Raw genomic sequence first — 22,351 nt, 5'->3', positions numbered from 1 at the left:
CTGAGACAGTAACGCCCATAAATTGAGGTTTGTAGCCCTTAAATCTACCCATTTTTTTCAAGTATTATAACATTCCATTGCTTGGACTTCGCAAAACTTGACTTAAGAATTCTCAGCATATGATTTAAAGGGGTTACCCATATGGGTTTCTCTGAATCGTAAAGTGTTCCTTGCGTGGAAAATCACCTCCGCTGCATTTCTTTCTTCTCCATAGCCTGTCCCAGTAACTCCGTAGTGACAGTGCAGTTGCCCGTGCTCCATAGGAGAGGTGTACAAACGCCCCAGTAGGTCGAACAAACTTGTACCTTTCGGTTCAAATCTGACGCATTGGAAACAAGACACTGCATTTTTGAGAGAAATCCAAACCATAGAGTACCGCAGGAAATAGTCTGTTGTTCAAGCTGAAAAGGCATCTTAAGGCCCCAAAATTAACCCGGGGGCTTCAAATGAATATTTGAAATAGTTTTTTTAGGATTGGTCCCTCCAGAAGGTTTCCCCTTCGATAGAGCGTAGGATAGGTGCATCTTGCACGGCGAATCACAAAGGTGAAAGACTGACATGATGATTAGCAATAAATTATTGTGAAACGAGAGGTGTTGGGTTCATGAGAATCAATTACCTTTGAGAATCAGCAAATTTGTGGGCTTGAACTTTCTGTTAAAGGACTCAACCAAATGCTCGCGTTCCAAATCCGCATGAGTGGCCGTTAAGCGCACTGTGTTAAAGTGTGCCGTACCTCGGGCTATCACGAATCGACCATAAGCCCTCAAGCTATCACATTCTGCCCAAAGCACCGACGAGTCCAGTCCAAGCTCACCCAAAAGGTCCTCTCGTAACTACAAAAGTAAAGCCAAATATATTTAAGGTAAAACATGTTTTGCTTGAGTGACAGGCGCACATGTTTGAGAATTTTACCAACATACAGACAATTTATTTGCAGGTACAGCCACCAAAAAGTCTCTCTTAGAGGAATGCTGCTTCACTTGAAAATGCAACTACAGCATGTGTATTCGGCCACGATTTGGTGTGAAATTCCTACGGAAAGGAAAAACCTCGGAAACGACCAAAAACCCTTCTAGCGTGGTGTCTTCTCTTTGTGTTGGTAAGTGTGGGCCACAGTTAATCAATGACTACATCCGGCCACAAAGTCGACACTTTTCCGGCGGGACGGGCTTCCTTCCAGCTCACGTTATCGACAGAAGAACACACGTTGGCATAGAGAATATCAGGTTCATTATTCTTTTGCTGAGTGTTTTTAGGAATGCTTGCGTCTTTATGGTTTAATGAAGTACCAATGAGCATTTAACAAGGAGATGAAAAAACACATTTGCTTTCAAAGGCTTTCTGTAGATATCGTACATTAGACTTATGCCGTTTGTTTAGTCAAGATGTATGCATATACTATGAAATTTATCTCAGCTGCCATGCTTTTACGGGAAACGTTTTACGTGTCACCGACTGATCACTGTTGCAATTTGCCACGGAGAAAAGTTTCACAAGCGGCAGTTTTTTCGGTCTGAAGAGGAATCAAGAGGAATGACTTGAAAAGTGTTCCTCTAATAAAATCACGATAGTCTTCCTAAGTCAAGATCTCTTCAAAATAATGGCCGGGAAAGTCCTCAAAATGGTTCTTTTTCAGATAATTTGAGTGAGTGAATTAAGGCAACTGACAGTTGCTTTGTTTTGTGTGTGTTCCACTCCTATTCATGAAACCTTAAATGGGAGTTTACTGCTATTTCAATGGTGTGAAACAAAAACCTGGCGCCATGTCCCGTGCCTCAAGTTTGGTCAGTTAAAATCCAGTACTCACAGATTGCATCGACACTGCCCCCAATGATGACAATTGTTGCAATGTGTTGTCTCCTGGCTGTGGAACGGTGGTTCACGGGGCAGTGTATCGTCGAAGTCGCAGACTGCTTCAGGACTCAAACATCGCGCAGAATTCTCCATAATAATTAAATACAAAGTAATCATTTTTGTGGGATTTCGTCCTGTAAGTGAAGCCAATCTATGCTGAAAAGCCGAGAAGCACTGTACAGCTGCTTCATCCTTATTGGGAATCATCAGCAGTGCGCATCTCACGAAACTCCGAAGAGCCTCGAACCCGCGACCTCCCTGCTAGTAGTTTGAACATTTAACCGTTCGGCCACGAGTAGCTGATCAGCAGTGTGATCAACTCGCACTTAGACAGGATATAGCACCGCTCATCCTTCAATCACGGGATCCACATCACGCGGTCAAAGTAATCATCCGTAAGGGTAAAGATACCAGGAGCAAAAAGACTATCTGGGTTCTTCGTCACCTGTACTTTCTTCATAGTGAGAGAATAGATAACGGCCAGGGTTAGCTGACTCAGATCCTTTGACTGGGATCTCCATGGGAGCGATAACTTGATTTAAATTCTTAATCCGAATTCCACTTCAACAACTGGCCGGAAATGAATACATCCAGGAATAAAATCATCTCCTTGCGGCGATAGGCATCTATTCATAAAAAATGGTGGATGATATTGAGAGAGCTGATCGAATTTTCTGTTCATAACGGCGCTTTTCAACCCCGGAAATAGCTATGAAAGCAATTTTCATTATGGCATAGTACTCACGTAGATGCTGGCAAACTCCAAAACATTGTTGTATTCAACTGAGCCAACAGCGGGCAGATCACCTGCAGAGAGTTTTTGATTCCCAATGGGGACAAACAACATCACGGTGACTTCTGAAATATTGCGAGGAGTAAACAAGAAACATGTAGAAAAGTTCAATATATCCCAAATCTGTATGTCACAGATCTGTATCCACTAATACAGGTTTTCCAACTCCACAATCAATAAAACAAATGCGCAAAATCATATTCTAGGGAAAGGTCACTAGACAAGCTGGCAAGAATTGAAGTTGATAGATCACTTGATGGCCAGTGGCTCTTGATTTTCGAGTAAGCAAAACATCCTTTAAAATTGAGTATTTTTTTCATGGCAATATGTCATGCATCTGAAACGCGCTTTTGGTGGTTTGTATTTCAAAAAATTGACCTCTATTTGGAATGTATTGGTTTCCTTGTACTAAAGAAAAAACGCTGAGCTTACTGCTCTCCACTGAAAGGTGGTCTCATTTCAGCGTGGATTATACACTAAGATAATGGCTCACAAAGACGAAACCTTTACAGAGTAATCACTCTCCGTTGAGGCCATAAAATGTACCGAGAATAAGTCACACTTTCCAATTCACCATGATAACGCCTTCTGGTTGGTAGCTAAATGTCCGTGGTTTGACCTTTCAGTTGGCTTTCATGAACCTGATCTCTCTTGATGGCTCCCTTTATCCCGTTTTTTTTTCAACACATTGCCATTGTGGATGAACTAACCTAATGCCAACGACCAAAAGATAGTAGATGGCAATATAAACCAAACATAAATCAGGTTGCTCAATACTGAGGAAAATTCGACCATTCATATTTTCGCGTCTTTTGTTGGACGGAAGCTGAGAAAACAAGGGATATAATCTTGCCCGTCTACCATGGACACTGGGGAGAGAATCTGCGGATCGGCGCTCAAGTAGGCGCGTGTTCACCGTTTATAGTGCTTCAAAGAGAAACAGTCCAAATGACTTGTAAATTTCCATAAACTACAATAAAATAAAAAACACCAATAATATTGTTTCGTTGAGATTTATGCTTTCCGGGGTAAGCCTTGTTAAACATATGGTCTCTGAAGCAAGCTTAGTAGGTTGTTTCAGGCACTATTATTTCACTAGAACCATATACCGACCACAAGCATTTTCGGCTCTGTTGCTTTCAAATTTGGCTTGTAAGTTGAGGAACAACGGCGAGCCTAAAAACTTCGAGCAGTGGTGTAGATCGTAATCAACAGGCTGTCTAGTTTGCACTGCTTTTGAAGTCTAAGAAATCGAGCAACGTTTTTCTCTTTGCATCAAACTAAACCACATTTTTCAAAGTCCAGGGCAAAATCTTGAGTAAATGTGCATCAAAAACGATTTAAAACATGTTTTGCTATTTGTTTCGTTCTATCGTGGGCGAAAAACGTTTATCGTTTTTCTTTCAGTTTGTCGTATATTTTCACACATTTTTGTGGGCTATATGGAGGCCTATCGACTGGTATATGATTAGAATTCACCCAACGTGCTATTGTAAAAATGATAACACAGACAATTTCTGGGCCTAGGAATTCCACTTTACGAGGAGGACGGTTGAAACTAGCAATTTTGGTTTGTCCCTGCGATCTGGGTGGAATTTCAAAACTTTAGGAAAACTTGGACACAGAGTGAAAAGGTGTATGAACCAACCGCGCTAGTCATGCTGAATATCCATACTTACAACATTGTCTACGCGCTTTCTTCCATGAGGCTACTGTGAGCCATCTGGTGTATCCACTAGCCCAACCACAAACAATAATCTGATGAATCGCAGGTCATAATGCTTCAAAGGATGACCCCTTTGTTGAGACAAGTTACGATGATATGTATGCCATATTTCTCAACTCATCTGCCACATGAAAATATACACATGTGTAACATATAAATGCGTTTTCCTACTCTACTGCTGGTGTACCGGTATGACTGATGGAAGCCAAATAATCGATCTCTTCAGAGGTCAATACACAGAACAATGAATACACAAAACATCGTGGGTAAAACAAACTCCGTCGAACGGTCATTGGGAACAGCATTTTTGTGAATGCAGCCACAAACAAAGCGACCTATAAAGGACACCTACATTCTGCACTTCAAAATATACAGGATTATTTGATCAATTGAAGCACTCTCTGACAGCGTATGAACGTTGCGTACTCTCCACATCACATGATATTCAAATGGAGTCCAATGGTCGTTGGCTTGTTCGCTGAGCTGGGCGATTAGATTGCAAACTTTTCGTCACCAATCGAGGTGATATCATCAGCGCGTTATTGGGGAGCGTAGTTGAGGTGTTTGTGCTAACTCTGGAACCGCACCTACTTGATGAATCCCAAGAAGGCCCGTTGGATAGTTTTAGTAACCTCATGAGGAGTGTATCGCGTCTATACAAACTCGTCCATCGGTTGAAGAGAGCGAGGATGGTCCACACGCCAAAGAATAAAGATACATTACAACCAACGAAGAGATCAAAGCTGCTCTTTTAGGAACCGTAAGTGCATGCAGCAATTGAAAATAGTCCACCTGGCAAAACAAATCCGTACGGGCACATGCACATCAAGTTCAGAAGGCTTTAGAGTGCGCATTTTTTCACTGAATAACTTTATTCGAGCAGTTACAAGGTATCAACCACGAAAGTGAGAACCTCGTTTGCACAGATAAGTCAACAGTCTGATGCATCCTCTTGAGCTTTGCTTTGAACGCCAAACTACAATGAACTGACACTCCACAAAGGTTCAATAATTTTCTCACCAAAAGTTTACCAGATACAGAAAGAGCATCTTAACCACTTGACCGAATACTACTCACGTTTCGTCAGTAGTATGTGCCATCACATGTCGGCACCAGTTGAAAAGGATGAACAGTACTTAATAAATGGCTGTCCGAACACGCTGTCTAATCAGATTACTGGTTTGATGACTTACACTCACCGAACTTGGGTCTTGAAAATAAACACCCATTTTTTCACGTCTTATCGTACGTATTGCGTACAAAGTGAATGAACAGTGTTCAGGTTAAAGGACGCATCAACCCGACTTCATGTGGTACAAATTAATTTTTAAAAATTAAAATCTCAGGGGAGTGTGTAATACAGTGGGACAAAAGGCATCACATTTGATGGTTTTGTACTTTTTCACCACATACGAGGGTGCTCTTTAATTTCCCATGGAGTGTGTCCCATCTCCGTCTAAGAAAAACCTTGAAGAAAAAATATTCTTAAAGATCTTGAAATCTATTTGTGGAAACTCTTCACTTGATAGCAGTTCTTTAGGTAACAGATCTCTCGAATCGATTTTTGCACGGTGCAAAGTTTGCCTGATAGCAAAACCCTTCCGTAGTCGAACAAAACTCACTCTGCATATAATCTGTCACTGCTTGAGGGAAACATTCAAGCCAGGTAGGAATAGTCAGATGTTACGTTTGTGACTATCTGATTTTACTCGTTGAGTGACGGACTATGTTTTCCTCATCCGAAGCAATTCAACAACTGATTAGTGAGTGCCAGTTTTTGGAATGATACAGCTCAAGTAATTTATGAAGCATTGATCACGGTACCAGTATGATTGTTTGCGTTGTTCTCCGAGTTAACAGTGGAGGACAAAGCAATCGAAGAACCGCGTGCGGTCAAGTCAAAAAGATAGACAAGCGGTCGGGTTTTTAAAAGGCGAAGGGTCTGCTGAAAAAAAGAATGTCCTATTTCAGAAAATAAATTTACGGATTTTCCAATTTAAAGATAAATATTTCCATTTAAACAGTTTACTCTTTGCTGTTTCTAACAACCTGCGTATGGTCTCCTCTTGGTTAGACGCTGAATCTTTCACGTTCCTATTCAGCTGGGGCATAATCGCCGATCAAACCCTATGTAAACAGGACCTCAAAGTAGGAGAGAATATGGAACTAGCACACTAGCGTTTCTTACAAACGGAAAGTTTTCTATTAGTCAGTATTTCCTCCACAATGACATACTTTTCCGATTTTATACAGCTGGTTTTAGCTAAAGCGCTCGTAGCAGACAAACACTAATCAGTAGTTCAAATTGGTCATAGATGTTTTAAGGGCATCAGTCCGGCTGGCATATTGGGATTCCTCATCTTCTATCGTCATATGTGCTGAGGAAGAGTATAACTTCCAGAAGGCTGTCCAGGCCAATCACTGGCCGGATGAGTAGTAATAAACACAATTCAATATACCGGATACCTTTCCGACCAGAACATGAAGCGGCTTTGTGCGACACATTCAGCTAAAGAACACACTAAGCGAGAGAAGAGGCTGAAGTTCAAATGATTCTCAGTGAACAGCAAGTTTATTTGCGAAGGGATTTTCCTTCAAACCTAGTGCAATTTTGGTTCGTGTAGGGACCAGTATTGATAAAGCTTTGGGGACTAGGGCTACCTGATGAGCCACAAGAGGTGCAGTATAGGTAATGAACTATCCACCTTACGGTTAGTATTGAAAGTTCAGAGCAGCCTTTTAAAAATGCCCTCTTAAAAGGTTTCCTGTGGCTTGATAGGTCTGGTAGATCATACTAGGGCTGACGGCTGCTGTTGGCCCTCGTGTTTTTTAAAGACAATTTATCCACATCAGAATCAACAGTATGCATTATTAATCCATACAAGCTGTCTTTGTCTTATCGATCTTTCAGGTTTACCCATCGTCTCCATCACCATCTGGCGCAAGTCTCATTGTGACTGCTAGCCAATCATCATCATGCTCCCACATTACCTTTCAAAGACAGTAAGTCACTGAAAAGTACGTAGCTATTTACTGTCTATGACTTGCAGTGCTCAAGCACTTAGTGCCAACAGGAGCATTTCAGTAGCATTTAAGTGAATGCACAGAGGATGTAGTTTTACGGCACTTAACTCAAATTAGAAAAGCATCTACGCTTTACTGTACCTCTGATGTCTCCATAGGAAGCTGAGCACTGAAAACACTAATGACCAGGGTTATAATGATCGGTCGAGATAGACACGTTTTGATATGGCACAGTACCCTTAATTTAGACTTTGGTGCATGACAATGAAACAAAAGGACTACATTATCAACAAAAATGATGCACCTTGGATATTTGCCATTATAGCACAGAAACTTGGTTAGTAATCCCCGCAAGGGCTTCAAAAATCTGGTCTGTTCTTCTTGCTTGACACTTGGATGCAAACGTTTCATCACCAATCGAGGTGACATTGATAGTGCAGGGTTGATTAAGGGAATCCCTCCCGTTGTACCAGTGTTTACTTATTTTACAAAAACCATCTCATGATCCCAAACTGCTTGCCTGGTCCCGAGGTGGATTTCGAATAATTTTGTCAGCTTAAAATCTGATATGCGTTGTGACTACATACGCTTGTATCTGAATTGTTCGTTGGGCACCCTCAATTCGACAGCTCTGCTGCTCTGTTAAGATTTGACCCGTCCCTTCTTGCGTTATCGTTTTGCTTCGTTTTAGTTGGTTAATTGATTCAGTAGCCTATAATTTTCAGCAGCTTTCTCGCTTTGATCTAACTGGTCCGTTGCTTGCTTGACTTCAATGTGGTTCAACGTTTGTGCAAGTCTTCTGTTCATAGCGGCTGACAGAGTATTGTGATTTGGACATCTGTTTGTTGGTCTGTTCGACTACTTTACTAAAGGTTTTCTGGATGCGTAACAGTCCATTTAGGTTTCATTGTATTACATCTGACAATAGCCGAAGTTGCAACCATCGATCAATCAATATTCCGTGGTTAGAAAGTAAAAACTGGCTGGTTGAAACAGCATCAAGTAATGTGTTCACATCTCCATCGGAAAGTTCGATATGCTTTTGTTTCCATGCTAATGGTCAGCCGTCTATGTGCATTTTTGCGTGAACATTAGATCCTCGTATACATATGGGTGGTTACAAAAGAGTTGAAATATTTTGGGTGATTCTGATCGATGCTTTTTCGCCCCAAATGCATTCGAAATCATGCATATCAACTAGAGCCATGAAAGAAACATTACTTTCTTTTCACCGAATCATGAAGGCGTTGGTCATGGCACATTGCTGGCTTTGTATACGATCTTGTGTGAAATCACCCAAGCGAAATGGCGCAAATGTTTAGGGAACCTATCTTAAGGTGGGAAGAATTTACCCTTGATAACAAAGCGCGTTCTAAGTTCAACTGAATTGATGCAAACCATTTTGACTTACTGAGACTGTGGACATTTGTATGAAGTTGACAGGTCGGTTCGTGTTCTAAAAAAACATAAAATCGTGAATAAATATGCAGCAAAATTTCTCATTGCAACTGATAGAAAATGTTTGTCCAAAATTTCACAACACCAGCTGTCCGCAAGTCAAGTGTACGCGGCCGTATGTGAGCAAAATAGAATAACTGATATTCCTAATGCACTATTCATAAGGTTGCTGAAAATTCGCCGATAGCCGACGACCGCTTTCGCCCGTCTTGGGGCTCATCAGGTGGGCGAAGTTACCCAGTTTTCGTTAACTTTATGTTCCACTTGAAACCAATTGCACCAAACTAGCGAAATACATTTAGTTTGCGAGATACTCACCAGGAACGAGAAATTCAGCTGGGTAAAATTCGCCATAGCCGACGACCGCTTTCGCCCGTCTTGGGGCTCATCAGGTGGGCGAAGTTACCCAGTTTTCGTTAACTTTATGTTCCACTTGAAACCAATTGCACCAAACTAGCGAAATACATTTAGTTTGCGAGAGACTCACCAGGAACGAGAAATTCAGCTGGGTTCCAAGTGAGTCTCTCACAAAAACCAAATTAGTTTGCAAATGAGTGCATTTCGATAAGAATAACTAATGTTTTGTTGGGTGTTTTTCTTAAAGCTGCAAATTTTGACTTCTTTTATGGAGCGTCCGAATATTTTTAAAATGATCCTACTTTTTCGTGACATCATCATTCAAGATAGCACGCGTCTAACAAGACTTCAGATAGGTCCCTCCAAAACAAACCCTAGCTTGCTCTGGTGTAAACAAACTTTGGTAGATCTTTTGTCACAAATCGATAATTTAACAAATCACAAGGTGCTGTTGGAGAATAGTTTAGACCAAAGTCTGCTGTAAGAATGAGTAGATATATGTAGGAGTTTCAACTTCATACACTTGGCTTTGCGGATACACGCCATTGAGTCTACAGCGGATTTAGGAGTATTTTTACTAATTCTCTCACACCATTTGCCACAAAAAACGTTTTTTTCTTTTATTTACGTTCATTTTTATTACAAAAACGATTATTATGATGGGAGATCCTCAAAAAATACGTAAGCATTCACTATTGTAGCCATGGTTTGGTCTACATCACTCCAAAAACTACTTGATAAAATATAATGAAAATATAATTTTAGAAAAAAAATCCGTTATTCATCAGCTGCGTTGTTTTACAACTAATCCGCATCACAAGAATTTGTGTGACCCTTTATTCTCAGACATCTGGTCCGGTCGTAGAGCTCACTATTTAAAATGCTTCCATTAAATTATCCTTGCAAGTGAGTTAGCCAACTGTTCCAAAAATGCAAAATATTTTACCCCTAGGTGTAGCGGAGTACATTTCTGGCTTCTTGTCTTTGTGTAGACCATTCGTTACCTGAACAACTGAGTGATAGCAGTCGCAAGACATTCCAGTAAACAAAGAAATCACATACATTTGAATCAGAAAAAGCAAGTACTGTGACCCTCAGAAGGTCACTTGTCCTACGACTGTGCAACACTAGTCTTAGGCAACTTTGCATCCCTTCTTTGTGGTGCATTTTCTTAATCCTATGCTCCAAACGGTGCTTCTAAGAAAAAGCAAGTTAGTTTTGAAAAATTCTGTAAACGAATGTGAACCAGAAGCTGGATTGCAGTTTGAATAAGGATAAAACAAGCGCCTCATATATAGAACAGTATAGAAGTGTTCATTTGTCTCCAGCGGGCATCTTGAGTTTTCCTGCATTTGAAACACGGAAATATAAGAAAAGTTTCTTTTCTGGTTGCAATATTGTAGTGATACTGCACGCCACGAATAATCTTACTAAAATAGAACCGGGTTAAATGATGGCGAATCCATCTAAGTACGTGCACCATACTTCTCCGGATGACAACTCAAAGCCTTGCAAAACAACAAAAGTGAAGGTGACACAGGTTTCATAAAACCAATATGAATGAGTAATCATTCATACTACTTGCAAAGTGAACAAATCACAATGTCGCAACTTACTCACGAGATTGAATGACCGCACCTCGATCACTTCCTCAGAACGGGTTTTTGCGCTAACCCTGAGCGGATTATTGATGCCCGTAACGTATATCATGCCGGAAATTTCCTCACGCTTGACACGATTCAAATCCATGTGGAACGCCTCCCGTTGAACTCCTATCCTTCCAACAACCTGAAATGATAGATATAATCCACCTTTTATTGGCCACAAAACTAGGCACAACAAAAGCTTCGGGAGTCCCTCAATAGCGTCGTCTTCGAAGGGAGACCACTGGCTTGCAAGCCAATTGCCAAGTTCGGCAAACGAATCAACTACCATTTGATCACTCACCACCCTGAAAATTACCTGCCGTCAATCTTCCTTCAACCGACAATCTCCCGTTGATATCTCGAGAGTATTTGATGCATTTTCTCCAGTCCTATCGACTGGAGGCTACTTTCGGCTTGATAACATATTTCCGCTTTTTCTATGGAGGAAAGATTAGAGCGTGCGGTACTGCCAATCACCAATCCAAAGCTGTGGATTCGCTACGTGAACGACACATTAGTCATCATGAAACGGGATTTAGTAAACGATGCAAACTGCTCAACCCCATGTTTGAATAAATCAATTTTACAGTCAAAATAGAGAGAAACAATCGACTACTATCCTTAGACGTTTTAGTGAACAGAAAGGTAGCTGGTACTCTGGAAATTTGAAAGACTCTGGAAAGAGACTCTTACGGATCAAATACTGAACTACGACAGCAACTATCCAGTAAAACACCAGAAGATCTGCGCTAAAACCCTGTTCAGGAAGGCGGAGATACTGCAGCACCACAGAACTACGGAAGAAGGAAGCAAACCATCTATTTAGAGTATTCCAGAACAATGGATATTCAAGGAAATTTATCAAGAGTAGCTTGAACAAGAAGACGTCCCAGCGACTGCAACAGCAAGAACAAGCCACCAGACGGATAGCGCCGTCCTACTTCAAGAATATATCAGAATTCGCAACCAGATTATTGGCTCAAAAAAGGAATCTTCTTGGCCCACAACCCGAATGACACTGTGAGAAAACTAATCTCCAGATTGGAGGACAGCCGAGACAGAACCAAGGGTAACAATGTGATGTATCAAATCAGCTGCAACAACCGCCCAGAGCTGGGTTTCAATCACTAACATTTGGTGGAGTAAATGGGCACTGAAATAATTGATCTATCAAAAACTTTGAGTTCCATTTTATTTCAGTCTCAGAGATCATCTGTAGTGAATTATGCGAAAGAACGGGAGAAACATACACCTTCAGCGCAAGTCACTGAAGTGTTGTTATAAATTCTGAGTGCATTGCTAGTGCAGAAGAACGCATGTGCAAAGGGATAACCAACAGCCGTTACTTTAAAGGAAATCGAAATGTCTTGCCACATTTAAATTCTCACCGGATAGAAACGTATGTGTTTGATATGACGGGGAGAAGATGCTGGGACAAACTCGGTGGTCACTATACTCTCTGGATTTATAAATCTCATCTTAGTTGGACAAGTATTCTGAAGTGATTAGATAAATATATATTTTGCTGTTAAACACGTTGTGCGCCCCAGTATGTTCAGGCCGATATTTCTCCAGGAAAGCTCTATTTCCATTGTTGACATTTGCCTTCTCGTTACTGTGTTCATCAGGTTAGGTCCGATACAAATGTATCAGGGATTTCATAGACCCAGATAAGACCAGATGAATTGCTGTGCTTATACAGAGTCGTAAATAGACAAGCGCTATACGATGACTAGTACACCGTGCTTTTCCAATGGCTTCCTTCTTTCGGTACATCACCGACGTATATTATCTAATATTACCGGTAGAAGTGTGGGGGAGCGGATAGATTTGCTTTGGCGTCTGCTACCAAGAAGACAAGGTTTGCAAATTCAGTTTGACGGGGTTGATAAAGGGTGGTACTTTTAGGAGGTGGTCATCGCGGAAGTGTTCCGTTGTACCATATATTCTCTTTCGTGGGGTTAGAGTAAAGTATTGAGCTGAAAGGTGCATACAATTGTGGTCTGAAACGTTTGCAGTTTCCTTCATACGCTAAGGTGGTTCAACTAAAATGAGACAGCACATCACACCACACCTGACGTAATAGACCAAGTTAAGAAGTACTGGTAAATGTCACACGGATATGACGAGCTTTCCAATCCTAACATGTCGACTCAGAGGGGCTGGACGTTGCCTCATATGGTGTTGAATGCAACTAACAGAAAAAGGCACAGAAAAGGTACACATACCGCTCTCTATTCGTATGCGCACAAAACTGATTTGTACCTGTTCACCAATGTAATGTCCTTTGGTAATTAAAATTGACTGCTATTTACCTGCGCAAGGCACAGTTTAAAGCACATGGAATTATATTTCTATATGCGCTAACCAGTCACTTTCACACGAAGTAAGGTGGAAAATTGAGTAGTTCCACCTCCCTAAACATTTTTGTTTCGGGCCACATGCTGACCTGTAGCAAACACGGTAAAAAGCAAACAGTTACAGAGTGTGCGAACTAAATTCATCGATTCTCCTGATATCTAGTGAGATAGACTAACCCCACTACTGAACTCAGTCGGTGGACCTCGGCGGATCTAACGATACCTTTATAACTGTGATCATGTTCTTGCAGAAATCTTATACTGGTATCCTGTTGGTCCTGAGAACCACTTCACAGAAGTGCCACTTTTCGTAGTTACCTAACTAATGTATTCGATACTTGTCTGTGCAGTTCAGTGACACAGTGAGAATCTTGCACACAGAATGGGTTAAAACGAAGTTCAAGCGAGACAATGCGAATGACTGCATTTTGATTTCACTGCATCTGTTTGCTATCCGACCATCAAGTAACCATCCAAACGTCAAATGCAGCTGAACGTCTCGCGGGGTAGGATCAACGTCGTTTGGGTTAACATGACCAATTAAAGCAAAAGAGCGGCCCGATTTATCAACCGAAAAGCCGTGAATTAAAATTACACTCTGGAAATTAGCGAATATACACTCGTTTGCAAACTAATTTGGTTTTTCGAGAGACTCACCTGGAACGCAGCCGAATATCTCGGTTTCGATGTTTCCAGGCACACAGGTCGCCTCATGTTACAGTCGCTACGATATTCGAGATATCGCGATACATACATATTTTGTAATGCACTACTCTTAAGGTTGTTGACAACTCCTCGACAGCCCACGACCGATTTTGCCCTTCTTGGGGCTCATCAGATAGGCGCACCTTATGTTCTGATTGAAACCAAATTGCACGAAATTGGCGAATACACACTCATTTGCAAACTAATTTGGTTTTTCAAGAGAATCACCTGGAACCCAGCTGAATCTCTCGCTTTTTATGTTTCCAGGGCGGTCAAGGCGTTTTTAGCAACCCTATGAGTAGTGCATTGCAATATGTACACTCTGGAAAGTTATTAAAACCTCCGGAGACTTATTGCTGTAAAAAATCAACACTTGTCTTGAGCGACATACTGAATTTATGGCGAGAAACGAAGATTAACAGAACAACTGTTTGTTCCATAAGAATTGCTTCGACATCCCAGACTTTGATAATCGCTGAGGCCGAGTCGGACCAACCTCCGTCTTCGATTTGAGGCAGTTAACCAGAAAAATAGTACAAAACTACTGCAATGAACTTTCCGATTCAGCCAACAAATTTTTAACCTTGAATAATGCTGTGTTTAAGGGTTTTGGCTGCAATAGAATGAGTTACGTTAATTATGTTATCTAAGCAAACAGTTCCAGATTGTATCGAATTCGCTGAGTAGAGTTTCATGGGAAGCGACAAACAATTCATTTCTGGTAATGTTGTGATGGATAACTTCATGAAAACCCACACTGGTCAGCGCGGGATGTCACAAGGATTTATGCTTATATCATAATTCATCCTCCTTTGTTGAGTAAAATGTGATAAGCCGGCTTCTGTGGAACGAGGCAGATCTTACTAATCTATACCATTTGCAAAACGTGAGCCCATAGATGGGTATCGGTTTGACATTCGTGCGAGGATTTAATTCATCGTCGATTTGTATGCCTACTCCACAAATAGCCTACTACTGTCTTGCCAGCCGGGATGTGCACATCTTTGCATTATGGTTTGTGATACTGGCACCAGGCTGGTGCAACATATCCTTCAATATATCGATCAACTCCCAGTGTCAATCCTACTTGTAGCATTGGTTGAACCTTGACGTACATGGCAAATATCTAAACATGGCACTCCATAATCCATGAACCAGGTTCAGCCGTACAGTGGGTATAATTTTGCATGTATCCGACCTCAGTTCGTACTGTTTCTCAGAACACCAAAGCAATTAGTGACTTGGGCTGACATGTCAATTAGGGTGAACGTTGGAACTACGGTGATGTGCACCGATAACTATAATTTAAAAGTACATCTTTTCCACCATGGTGGTAAGCAGAGGCTTTCGGTGAAGCAACCGTGTGAGGCGAACTAATGGCCGGTGGCTCAAATCCATGGACAAACTTTTAACCAAGCTCAACACTGCTGACAAAGACTATTTGAAAAGTCCCTGTGAACAGCATAGTTAAAATGGCCAAAACAGCCGTTCGCACAATTACCGACTTACCGTCCATCGGCTGCCTTCTAGTACCGATGCAACTTCTGCATATGTTTTGCCCGCTAATGTGCTCCCTTCCGGCAATGTTGCGTTGATGTGGATCACAGTCACTGAAAAATCGGTGGTCAAATTATACTGTCAGTAGTTTATGGTACAGTTTTTTATCTCACTCTTATACATGCATCATACGCGGCTAACAAATCATTCCACCAGTTGTAAAGTTCATGTATACCTCATAGACACAGAAAAACCTTAAAAAGCCCAAAAAAACCTCGTCGTTCATTTTTCAATATCCCAACATTATGTTCACCTCCAAAGAAGCTAGCGACTTCGGTCAAATTAAAGGTAGGACTATGGAGTGAAAATGCGGATCTTTGGACATTTCTGGGTATGGTACGCAGGTAGTAAGTTCTGTTGCGGAGAGCATTGATACAGTGGTGGCCTAAAATGAACGAGAAGAGTGTCTTGATTTTTGGCGCAAAAACGTTGTCAGCCTTGTTATGCCTCTTCAGCGGAGTCTGCTTGGCTCAATTTAGCGCCCAAGATTTAAAACTAACGTCCAAACGTGTCCAACCTGTTCCAATCTTATTTTATTCTTGGGGTTTTCGGGGGGTTGCATGCGTGAATTAATGCAAAAGTGTAAGTGTAATGGTGCCAAAGGCATGAGTCGAATGGATACAATTTGGGTACAAAGAAGTAAGCAGACGGACGAAATGTGCCCATACATTTCAGTCGCCTGATTTTGACTACCTGTATGATGTATTCGAGACCGGACTGGAACTGAACACCGAAACAACGTTCTGGAATTACATCGCATTGGATAAAGCCTAAAACGTCTAATAAGCAGCAAACTGATAAAGTAAACTTCAGCAGAAATGTGCAACTGATGTCAAATAGGACATGCCAACAAGGTGAAATTCCGAGTGAAAGTGATAGTTTTAATGTCACGCTAAGGCAGCATTGACTGCCAGTTTGTCCAGTCTTCACAAAGCAGGATTAAAACAGTGATTGACGGGAACCTTACTGATTTTCAGCAAATATCGTTGCTTGAACTAAAAGGCTTCGAAAACTGTTTTTGAATCTGCTTTCACAGATAGTTCGCTCACACTCCACTATTGTATTTTTGAAACCTATCGGGCAGTACTCGCAAACTCATGTGGCTTAAAGTATGTAGCCAGTTTGATAAGTACTGCCGACCATGTAAGCACCTGCACCGGACCTTTATTTTGACGGTACTTGAGCGCAAAGAATCACCAAAAGGTATGGTTATATATCTCTCAAATGATGATTATCACAACCTGAGATATCTTCATCAGTGGTAGTTAGTGCTGGTTCTTCAGCAACAGAAAACGCAAAGAGCAAAGCCTGACCTGTTTTACTCATCTGAATTCTTTATTCACAGACAATTAGGATATTTCTACAAGTGAGTAATCCGGGTTCATCTCAACTTGATGTTCACCCCTTGAAAAGACATGATCGGCTGCGTATAATGCACGCTTTGGTCTCCAAGGTTTAATTTTTCAGACAGCATCACAGCTTTAGACAACAGATTTATCTAAATCGTTCACTTCTTAACAAACCCAGTATTCTGTGCAACTGCAAAGTTCCATTTCTAAGATAAACAAGTGAGGTAATCATAGGACGAGTGAAAACAATTATTGTTTGGTGATCGAATAGCTCCCTGAAATCGGCAACTTCGTTAAACAGCTTGATCTAACAACTTGCTTCCTCGAAACTTTTGTAGGTGATTTTTAATAAGAACAACACAGCTGTAAAGTGCTTTCCGACCTTTTAGGGTACACTGACTTCACCCACAGAGCGAAGTCTCAATTGGAAATCCTTAAACCACCTCACAGTGACAACAAAATAAATTCCAAGTCAAATTCCAGCATTTCTGTTTTGCAATTCCATACCAAAGCGGCTGTTACAACAATCTGACCGTAATATGGCATAGTAAATGTGGGCTTTGGGTACCTGTGGCTCACAGTGCATAAGACACCGCAAGGTAATCCGCATCTGTGGAAAGATGACCCCAAAAGGACACTTCACCAAAATCTCTGCAGTTTTTTCTAGCCAATTCACTGGAATCACACTTTTGTCAACATTTATTCCAGATTGTAATGGTTTTCAGGCCACTTGGGAACAACAGCACATCAATACTGCTCACAGAGTTAAGGAATGAAAAAACTCATAGAATTGTAATTACTTTCTAAATGCTTCTGAATACCAATTCCAGCTTATGTCACATGACAGCTAGAAGCCGGGATAACCTGCTAATTGAAACTGGGGTTTCGTATGACTAAGGCGGTACAAACCTGTGATGGCGTACGGTGAAGGCAGATAGGTTTCCACACGTGAGGTACCTACATCCCAATGTCTCGGTTCTCTGAATTGCGTAAAATTAAATAAGTCCTTCAAAATAATACTCGTTAGTTCTTCATGTTCAACGAAACTTTACGCTGCATTCTAAAATCAGGCTCCTTTGTTTCTCAGATGGCCGCGAGCTAGCACTCAAAAATGAGCGGTTTTGCGTCAAAATAACTTAGTTCAAAGTTTTTTTTAAATTGGCGAGTCCCTCTTCAGCTTGATGCTCACCCGATTCAAACAACCTGCTCAACTGTTGACATCTACGTGTACAGTCTACTCCACAAGCCTGAGGAAAGTAAGGATACACTGGATGTCACTAAAGATGGGGACTGCTGACCGCGCCATAGATTTCATACAAATAGTATGGAACAACTGCTCAAAATACACGGATATCATGGGTTCCAAATGAGCTGTTAACCTGCTTGGTGAAATTGGTAAGAAACTTGACTACTCGCGAGTAGTTACCGTTAAACAACAAACCTTAAAATCACGCATGGTTGCGATTATCTGCATACCGATAGGTTTCAGCAAAAAAACTTTATTTTCCTTGTCTTCTAGTTGCTCTAGACAAAACGTGCACTTTTAAAGACAGGCGATATGAAAATTGGAACATTTCTTAGTTAAAATCTCCCGAGTGTTTACCAAGCTTTTCTTAGTAGCACATTGATAAAACGACCGAAAACTGTTAACATACCGGTTGTATGCTTCTCCGGCATGCATTTTCCCTGTGACTTTGGTGGTAATTCTGCGAATGACATGGAAAAATTTCCGATGATAATGATGGCCATCGACATCGTGACGGATAAGCAATACCATCATTCTCTGTTTACTTACTTGGCTGCAGCAAAATAGGGTCCACCTTGTACCAGTCTAGATTCAGAAGCGGAAAACTGTTTGCTTGATATTTGCGTACGCGGAAAACAGATGAAATGTATGAAAAAAGTCTATATATGATAGAGGAATGCTAGTTTTAATGGCGGGGGATCCAACGCGATGTGGTGTAAATCGCACAATGCGCTTATCAAAGCACTAGGTTAAAAATATTTACGCATGCCAAAGTTGGAGTACCTCCCCGTTATCGTTGATCGATGGAGTAATGCTATTTACATATGCATAATACGAACACACCCTATTTTCTCCAGATGTGATCGAAAGAATAGTAAAAAATTCTGAGTGCTCGTAACTTGAGTAGTATATTCCAGAAACCCGCTTACGGAAGTTAATACCGTAACTATAGATGGTAGCGTAACCTCTGACATTCGCTTAAATCTTCACTGTTTTCTACCTCTTGCAGCTTCACAGATGAAGCTTCATGTGAGACAATCCAATGTAGAATGAGTTATTATAAGAGGTTGCACCCCAAAAGACTTTTTTACTTGGTAGAAGTGACACATTACAGCAACTTTCATCAACTGTAAACACCTAGTTAGCTGAAGGTGTGAAGTGCGTGCGTTTGTCATGGGCGTTCACAGCCAAAGTGCATATGTGAATCTCGGTTGCAACAGATGTGCTCCCATTTTATTTGTCGTGTGACTCACCTGCAATAGATCGTAAATGAGTTCCACCATTAAAAGTGCTGTACATTATTTGTTTCCACGCAGCGTCAGTATCCCACGTAGCCAATGGCAACTTGCTTAATTCGAAAATGGCGAAATAGTTCTCGTTGAACGGATTTTCCGTTGAAGCAGCAAACAGTGCCAGAGGCTTCATCATCACTGCATCTTCCACCAACTATGTTATAAAACAAGAATGAGGAAAATCTTCACCCGATAACTTGAATGGAGAGATCCAGTCATAGGAATTGCGTAATCTGTCACACTGATGGTCACCAAAAAAACCTCTTTTCACACCAGACTACTTATGAAAAGCCTCCAGTCTTGTAGCAAAACCTTAGCCTGAAAGAGCGATTGTAATAATCACCGGAGGATTAAGGAGCACGTCTTTGGCGTTGTTGTTTTGGCTCAATGATAGACTTATTTACAACCGCTCAAGAGGCTAGTGTGAACACGAGATTATGGTGCAACTACTGATTGGGCAAGCAAGTGGTATGTTTTCTCGTAAATCCGCTTCGCGCCTCTTGAAAAGTGAGGTCTATTGCGGAATTTATAAAGTCACGTTTGCTTGCATTTGAGCAACATTCAGTGAATATCCGGGAAAGTTCAGGAAGAAGTGTTCAGAGAGAAGATGGATATTCGGTTTTTGTGAACAAGATGCATATGAGAGTTTTGCTTCCCTGTCTAATAGTCTGTAACGGTTCATTTGGCGTTTCCTAATAAGTAAATTCGCATCGAAGGCCTTCGTTATTTCAATGGTAGCTGGTTACGGTACAAGAGAACCTCCTTGTTTCCAAGGTACGTTTCTTTATCCTTGAAGTTAGCAATGTGTCTGAATATTGGTAGCTTGAGTTGGCTAATTGACTGGTCGTAAGGTGGCCGTTGATGTGTTCGCTGAACTTGGCGATTGACTTGAGGTTACAGGGGTTTCGGAAGAAAAACGGATCACAGAACAAAGACTTGTCAAGGGCACATAATGCGAAACATTTAGATTCTTTCAGTTAACAAAGCTTACCGCCTAAGTTCTGGTAAAGCAAAGCTAACTTAGCTTCTCCAAGTTCGCTCCCAGCCATATGGTATGGGATTAGGAATTAAGTCTGCGATATCTCGAATATCGTGCCAACTAAAACATGAGGCGACCTGTGTGCAGCACATTCATTTGTAGAATATCATAAACGAGAGATTCAGTTGAGTCTCTTGTGAAATCCAGACTGATTTGCAAATGAGTGTATTTCTCAAAAACAGTCCAATTTGGGTTCAAGTAGAACATAAGGTTGATGGAAGCTCGGGGACTGCGCCCACCTGATGAGCCATAAGAAGGCAAAAGCGGTCGTGGGCTGTCGAAGAGTTTTCAGTAATCATGTGAGTAGTTTCCTTTATAACAATTAGGTCATTTGTTAAGCAGCGGCAAACCCCCGAAGAATGTGCATCTTGTGCTTAGGGGTAGTTCTGTTCTGTTCAATAGATGTTATTCATAAGTGGTGGGTAGTTGATATATTACGCACTAATTATTCACCTATAATCTGGTTACTGCGCCGCTAAATTCTGGCCTGTTAGATGAATCCTAATGGAAATCTGCTTTCAGGTTGCGAAACGTACATGCGGCTGATAAATACATGGTTACCCTGACACTACTATTGTCTTGGTGTAACAGTTCAGCAATGTCCACTTAATTTTACACAGGACTCAGCTTTTTTAAGATAGGTTGTTGAACGGCTTTATGAAAAAGGCGAAGAGTTACAGAAGTACAGTCTTTGTACGGAATTTCTATTGGTCACGGTTTGGTTTTATCAGATCATAAGGTCAAGAACGAAGCATTGGTAAACGGACTCACTTCCTTTCGCATTTGATGGTCAGCTTGCCAGAAGTCATTCACTTGGTTCGGATGTCTCTCAACGTTTAGAATTGTAGCTAAATTCGTGAAGAAAACGGTTAAAATCATTATTTTTTAGAAGGTAACGCATTTCAAAATCCTATAAGGACAGGATTACATTTAGCAATATCCTTACATGGGGAACAATTTGCCCCCTTCTTAATGTGCTGATGTATTTATGACACGTTTATTCCAGGTAAAGATCAATATTGTTCCGATTGTCTTTCACATGTTCCCATTCGTTTTACCGAAGTATGGCCAAGCAACAACTCCGAATCCAAGCACAACGCCAGAAAGCACAAAATGGAGACGATTGGGGGTGTGTTTATACGCGAAATGAAGAAGTGGTAGGGGCTTTGTCGTAAGCATTTTGAGCCAGTCAGTGTGAGATCAAGCCTCCAGGGGTGGGGGGTATTACAAAACCGACAACAACTGCCCAAAGATACATGCACGGGGTCGTTCGGATAGTTTTTTCCCAGATAACTCCCAAACCTACCTCAATGTATGTGGTTTGGTTATACTGGAGTTGAGCAGTTTCTTGGTGTAATGGCTCAGTGAAGAGAGACAGAATAGGTTGCGCGATATGCATTGCTCTCCCAACTAGAAACACTGCCGAAGGAAGCATTCCAGTGATGAGCCAATTTTGGTGGTTCAGAGTGCTTTTTCAGAGCATTTCCCTGTAGAATACAAACCCTTCCTCCAAATGGCCGAGAGTTCTTGCAAAAAATATTCTGCGCCAATAGTCAGGAGTTACTGTTTAACACTCCGATAAGACGGCTAAGTCCTTAATGGCAAAATCTGACTGATCCAATAGCTCACATTTGTCTGTTTTTAGTCGTTCTTACCGCTTGTATTTTTGCATTCAAAAGTCTCCTTGTGTAATCCAATACGCTGTCTCCTATTTCTTCTTTGCTTTTGTCTGAGGAGCATAACTATCGTTTGTTGCAGCAAATCAACATAGTTTTTATGAGCATGTGTGTAGACAAATGTGAAATGATGTCGACCAGCTTATGTCTACCCTCAGAAGACTTCGTTGTTTGTTCAAGGAAACTGACTAAAACGCTGAGATCCTTCTTCTCTGTGGGAGCATCTTAGTGAATCATTCTGCAAGAAATAATGACCGTCTGGGTTG

At 41.2% G+C, this 22,351-nt stretch overlaps 1 protein-coding gene across 1 annotated transcript; it reads right to left on the bottom strand.

Annotated features, from left to right (window-relative positions):
• Positions 1-620: 620 nt before the first annotated feature.
• Positions 621-19,524, bottom strand: T265_15302 (hypothetical protein; the record flags this gene model as incomplete). The annotated part of the gene is made up of 5 exons (XM_009177480.1): positions 621-836; positions 2,603-2,715; positions 10,832-11,003; positions 15,436-15,536; positions 19,332-19,524. Coding segments are annotated over 5 exons (777 nt in total), but the record flags the coding sequence as incomplete, so codon positions are not given.
• Positions 19,525-22,351: the final 2,827 nt, after the last annotated feature.

Source organism: Opisthorchis viverrini, assembly GCF_000715545.1.
Source record: "Opisthorchis viverrini unplaced genomic scaffold opera_v5_430, whole genome shotgun sequence".
Classification (NCBI taxonomy): Eukaryota; Metazoa; Platyhelminthes; class Trematoda; order Opisthorchiida; family Opisthorchiidae; genus Opisthorchis; species Opisthorchis viverrini.
Note: the sequence above shows the minus strand (reverse complement) of the source record. Positions and strands in the feature narration are given on the sequence as shown.